Raw genomic sequence first — 6,953 nt, forward strand, 5'->3', positions numbered from 1 at the left:
AGAGAGAAGGGGGGGGGAAGCTGCTCAATGCATCGTTCTACAAAAGGTCAGATATTCGAGATACTCACCTTGAGATCTTTGAAGAACGTCGAATTTCTAGCCCAGTCTACCTGCGAAAACAAATTTTGATCGAGCACTTTGCACATTAATTCAAACAAGTCCACTTCACACTGATTATACGTTTGGCTTTGCAACAGTCCGAAGAGAGACGTTTGCCACTCGCGGTCGTCGATCGACGACAGAAACTCCCTTATCATCGGACTAAGTGTCTTAAGAGCGACAACGGGGTTGGACGCGTAGCTCGGCATCCCACCGCCGTGTGGCTGCACGGATTGCTCGCCGAAGTTAAAGACCTTCGTGCCGGGGGTAGTTGAGTTGGCGGCCCAGAGTCTGCTGTCCAGACCGGGGTTGAGATTGTGCAAGTGATTGCCGCCGCCTCCGCCTCCACCACCGCCGCCGCCGCCGCCGCCGCCACCACCACCGCCACCGCCACCAGCACCACTGGTACCGATGTTGGGTTGGCTGGATGGCGCGATCAGCTGGTGCTGGCCAGCCCCGCTGCCACTGCCGCCGGCTTGCGTCGTGACCAGGCCCGCGGCCACGGTCGCGGGGGACGGACTCGAGTCCGGTGACGAGGTCAGACTCGAGACCTGAGGTATTTGGATCTCCTGCTTGATGTGCATCAAGGGCGCGACCGCGGTCGAATAGCTGTTCGGGTCGCCGAGGCTGCCGCGTATCGTCTGGATCGCCAGTTGCCGTTGACGTATAAGTTGCAGCTTCCGCGCCCTATCCCTCTTGTACATGGGCCCGAATTTGTTTCTACCGCCTCGCATTCTGTCCGCCCGTACAGCTGAAACAGGAAGAATTGTTCATTCAGTGTGTTCAGCAGTGTGTACGTATTATGTTTAGCGAGTGTTCCTCGCGTTTATTCTTTCTTAATTTTAATCTTTAATTGACATTTAAGAGTTACAGCCGACTTTCTTTATCCTTGAATGATTTTTTCGTCGGTTTATGCACTATTCGATACCGTTTAAAGACTGAATCGCACCTGATTTCTTAGGGAATGTAGGATGGAACATATTCAGGCGTCAAGTGGAAAAATCAATTTCTCAGGCAATACTATGAGATTCCCAGTAAAAATTTAATTATATTATATATATTTAATTATATATATTTAATTATATTATATATATTTATTTTTTGCGTTATAAACTTATTAGAAAAAAAATCTTTTTCTTCAGTGAAGGTTTAAATTAAATTTTATTTCAAAGTTTGAGTAAATATATGGAAGATATAATTTTATGTACATAAATTTTAAGAATACGCAGAATGTGGCATCGAAGAGTTACGATGAAAAATAATGAAGAATTTTTCTAACGCGGAGTAATCAGTTTTTAATTTTGAATGCGTAGAGCGGTGTGAAAATAGCGGATCGCATTGTTCGCCGATTCGATTCTCAAGAAAAATCTCTCTCGCGCGTGCAATCGAACAAAGCAACCTTGGAGAAGCGCGGTCTTCCGAGTCAGACGAAAGCGGAAGTCACGGCTAATCGCCAGATAAGTAGGACAAAAGCGTGAGAGTGCACCGCCTGCTATTTCTGTCCATATACGTGGCAATCAACGCGTGCGTTGTGCAAATCACTATGTTCGGCATATTCCGCGCGTTTCCACCTTCTACGGTATGTTATCGCAAATAAACGCGATTAGCACTAAAGATCCTCCAATCAGAAAGCTTCTTTTGAAAGATTGGATATTTTCTAATAATTTGCATTAATTAAAATATGATATATATTTTTCCTTTTTCGCATCACTCAGTGCGAAATAGTACATATCTTTTCTCACTCGCAAAATTTTGAGAATAGATGATACTCTCTTATGACTAATCTTTGATTAGAAGGTCTCTTATTGCACACAAAACGCGCCAACGCTTGACATGCGGCAAGACGCGAGAGAGATTCTCAAGTAAGAGATTGGACACCGTTTAAACAATTGTTGATTGGTCTTCAAGGATCCTCAAAGGAGATTAACATCATACGTTGATCCGCCATATTATTCAGAATCTGCTTAAGACGGATGTATGATCTATCTCATTCTATCTTAAGAATTTTTAGGATTTTTAGATAGCGATTATCACCAATCAATTTATCGCTTTTCTGTAAGAACGAGAGAATGATCGACTATCGCATCGCATCTTTTCAAGCATTGCTGCATTCTGTACAGATACAGGATAATAAAGCCGTACGCTTTATACCGACTTCTTCAAACTAGCCGCTGATAACGAACCATCTGCCACGTGAGATTGATAGTCGTAGAGTTGTTTCGAAAACTTTTGCATACGAACGTAGCGTTGGAAATACACACAGAGTTTAACACGTGATGCACGAATTTTATGAATTTCCAGCCACACTCAATTTTTTTCAACAAAATACACCAAAATGTCAGTTGCTCTTGAACTACAAGCCACTGAGAAAATAGAAATTTTTGATAAAGATTATTCATCATTTAAATTCAAAATTTTATCGTGATAAAATTGTTAAAGGTATAAGATTAATTAGAAATTTATATAAGATGATATAAGATGATATAAGATAATTAGAAACTTATATAAGATGCCAAAAAAAAAGGTAATTAAAGAACATCGTAAATTTTTAACAAAATTTATGAGATTAATTTCAGAGTATGCCATGGTTGCGCTACTTTCATGAAGCGGAACAGATCGGAAATTATATTCTTAAATACACTTTTAAAATCAATTAAAGTAAAAGCAGATAATGTGAAATAGGGTTACTAATATTAAATAGGAATTTATTTTTGAAACTTGTATTTCATATTATATTCCATTTTATAAATCCCTTCATTTTCATACTTTTTACTTTTTTATTAATATATAGAAGTTGAATTTAAATTCTGAAATCTTCATTTATTGGACGTTGTAGCTAATATACTGCTTAAGAGTTGCATAAAGAGTACACGGAGAGAATTTTCTTTTAAAATTTACCCTGAAGATATAGTTCTGATATACAATACAATATTTTAAAGAATTTTATCATACACTTCAAAAAATTAATCAAACTTATTTTATTGTAGTTTTATTAATGAATGAGAGATTTACATTAAAATTATTCGAAATACAATGTTATCCCACGACTATCATATTTTCAGGATAAACTCTAAGAAAAAATTCTTTCCTTGTATTTATGCATAAAATAAAAGTATTAATATACATTCATCTATTAATATACATCTTATTAATATACATTTATATTGAATAATATTAAACACATGGTATTCTATATTATTTGCTTTTATTCTTTCTTATACAATTGCATATAATCGTTACATTCTTCGAATATAATTCTTATAAGCAGTTCTTTAAAGAAACATACAATTTAATCAGGTATCATAGCGTTATCATATTTAAATGGTTCAATGCTACGACTCGATTTGAATCGTACACGTTTGACGAAGAGTGAATCTTCATATGCAACTCCGGATAATAGCTAATCAGCTGGAAATGACGTATGTATGATTTAAATACGGCATACACCCAGTCGGCCTATAATCACTAACGGTGCAAAGAAAATAGGCGCTATAATAGTCGCTCGCGTAATTCGTAATTGTCGATTAGCGCGCAGAGAGCTCTCTTGCAAGCACATTTTTTTACGCTTTTTACTCGCGTCAAACGACTCGCCGCGCAATCGGTACTTCCTGTAAAAAAATATGACTCGGAAAGCAATTGCTTCACTCGCGAAATGATTAGTTTTCAAAAAGATTTTCGCACGAACTTGCATTTACGATCGTTACCAAAAAATGCTTGTTTTCCTAAGCATATAAAAAATATATAAATGAAATATGATGATGAAATAAATCAAACCTGAATATAAAGGTATTCTTTTCCGGATTTTTCCAAACGTAATTTAACAATAATTTTTTATCTCTTAGGCCTCCTTGTTGCATCAACGTTATTTTGTTTTTAACTGAGATTTAAAACTCTCTCTATCCCTGTTCAGACTGTTTCTCTTCAGACTTTAAAACGAGACAGAAAGAATTTTAAGTCTCGCTCAAAATGACGTTGATGCAAGCAGGTCTTAATTAGATTCACCACCAGTGAAAATATATTAAAGAAATTACTCAATTTTTTTTAAATTTATTGATATCACGATAATTTGTTATGTAGATATTAATATTGCATTTGTTTTTTTATTATGATTAATATATACATAAAGTCTAAAAATTAAAAGACGCTATAATTTTTTTAGAAAACTTTTTTAATAGCAGAATTTTCATTAAATTTTATTTTCGTTGATCTCTTTAAATTAAAATAAAATTCAATTATAATTAAAATATGTATATGTGTTATATTAATTTTGTAATATTTTAATAAATAAATTGTGTTTCATTACATCAAAATTATTTGGAGATACGAAATATTACGTATGGAATTATAACTCCGTTTATTTAATAATTACAGTGAACAAAATAATTGATTTTATTTGAAAAGTAAATTTATATTAGTAATCTTTTTGCTTTTATCGTTCATTTTACCGTTGGTGAAGATAGACTTTTTAAACGTGTCCGAAATTGTTTTATGGAAAACCTAGGAAACTGGCATCACTGAAAAAATTATTATACCGATAGAGATGTATACAATATTATATTAAATGTTAGATATCTTCTTTAGATACTTTCTTCTATAGTTACAGAAATATCTCACACTTATTTTGTGGGAGCATTAGTACGCCACTGCGTGTGATAATATAAAACTTAAAGTATATACTGCGTGACCTTTGACTTCCTTGAAATTATTTATATGTTAACAGTTGACAGCCCCGAATTATGTAGGCGTCTCTTGTTTTCAAAGTTATCATTATCTAATTTAGATACCTTTTGAAACTAAAAGGTTGATGTGGAGAAAAGATCCGTGAAAACAAGAAAGAGAGACAAATCTAAAGATACATCGCCCGCCCATGATTTGATCTCGATATTAAACCCTTTCGCCAGGTTGAATCACTCTCGACGATATTATAGATCTAATAAGTTATCAAACCATCTCGCTACCTAAAAAGCTTCTTTGTGATTACGAGTTCGTTCATACTCATTTTTTTTACCATTTCACAGCACCGTAAAATCAAGTAATTACGAGATTCTAAAGTTTTAAATGTATCAGAGTAGCGCAATCCTTTTATCTAAGCTGAATGTTAACATTTCCTGTTGACTATTTCCTGTCGACTATTTTGACCACTGTTTTTGATCTGATAGTCTATCATTTAATAAGCTACATATAACAAATGAAAAGTACACTTAGTAAATAAGCCAATAAATAAAGCTTAGTAAATCTTTAATATATGGTCATTAGATCAAATATGGCGGACCTTTCCGCTATTCTGATACATCTAAAACTCTACAGAGGAGGAAACTAAGAGACAGCATCCCATGACGCCACCCTCGTGAGTCAAAGGGATTTCAGTCGCGGGCGGGAATCTCGTCGCCTCTGAACTCTCTCGCGGGGTACCGAGAACAACCGAGAGGGCCCGGCCGCTTGGCAAAAACGGCGGCGTTGCCTATTTTCGTACTGCTCGCCGCCGGCCGCATGAACGAGCGCGAGTGTGAGCGAACGAAACGTACGAAACGAATCAGCGAGCGAGCGAGCGAGCGAGCGAGCGCGCTCGGCGCTCGTTGAAAGTGAAAGGAGGTTGAATCGGCTCTTGCCCGTCCACTTCTGCCTATGCCGCCCTGCACGCCGACGTAGCCCTCCCCTTCCCCCTCTGTCTCCTGCCTCTCCCCGACCTCACGACTCACGGTATACTACCGTCAGTACAATCGCGCGTAACCCCCCCCGTCGCTCCTCCGTCCGCTCCACATTACCGCCTCCGCGCCACCCTGTGTACCTTCTCTCGCTCTCACGACTCTCTCGCGCTCTTCTCCTTCTCTCGCGCCGTCGACCCTCTCTCCTCTCCTCTCCACCCCCGTTCCACGCGTTCGAAGTCGGCTCCGCGATACTATCGATACTGCGTGGAGTCAAGCGCGCAACGCAGCCATACCATCATCCTGCGGCCCCGCGATTTCGTTTCGGCCGGCCGGGCGAAGGCGCGCCACTCGCGCGCTCCCTTAGCGTATTTATGCATGTATGCATGTATGTATGTATGTATGTATGTATGTATGTATGTATGTATGTATGTATGTATGTATGTATGTATGTATGTATGTATGTATGTATGTATGTACGCGTACACTGCGTGTTGTAAGTATGTTTTTCGCGGCTCTCCCTATTTCTCTTTCTCTCTTACTGCGTTTCGTGACACGGACCCCGGTCCTTCGTGACGCGACCGCAGCGATGGCGGATCCGATGCGACACGGATCTAGGCGCGGATCTACGCTTAAGACTCTCAAACTAGACCTCTTTCATAGAATGAGACAAAAATTAGAACTAATGTTTCCTTACAAATTTGTAAATTACTTGTATTCATTATAACAATTATGTTTTAAATTTTTCACTGTAAATACAGACCTTAGATATAAGTGATTTGCATAAAAATTAGAGAAAAAAATGATAATAATATAGATCTCTGCTATAATGTTCCAATTAAAATTTTGTTATAATTAACAAACCTTTAAAAAGATTTTTTATTTGTTTTTAAATAAATATTGAAATTGTAAAACAATTGTCTGCGAAGTGAGAAAAAAAGTGCTTGTAGTAAACATTCATGAGGATGGAATCAAGAGTATTGCTAGAAAAACATATTCATGAAAAGAAATTTCTGAATATTTCAGTATTCAATTTTCATCATTTAATTTTTTTATGAATTTAAACTCTATATATATATATATATATATATATATATATATATATATATATATATAGTAGTAGTAACTACTAATAATAGAAGTAAGTTAGTTAGTAATAAAGTAGGTCGTACGTACTAAGTTAAGTAACACTACATACTTAATTTACTT

At 37.0% G+C, this 6,953-nt stretch overlaps 1 protein-coding gene across 1 annotated transcript in view; it reads right to left on the reverse strand.

Annotated features, from left to right (window-relative positions):
* LOC105624218 (nuclear hormone receptor FTZ-F1) overlaps positions 1-6,953 on the reverse strand; it is a 109,172-nt gene that overhangs the window by 2,537 nt on the left and 99,682 nt on the right. The window contains exon 3 of the mRNA XM_012205578.1: positions 69-850. Within this exon, the coding sequence (XP_012060968.1) occupies positions 69-850 (782 nt within the window). The remainder of the gene's footprint in view (positions 1-68; positions 851-6,953) is intronic.

The sequence above is a fragment of the Atta cephalotes genome (genome assembly GCF_000143395.1).
Source record: "Atta cephalotes unplaced genomic scaffold scaffold00074, whole genome shotgun sequence".
Taxonomy (NCBI): Eukaryota; Metazoa; Arthropoda; class Insecta; order Hymenoptera; family Formicidae; genus Atta; species Atta cephalotes.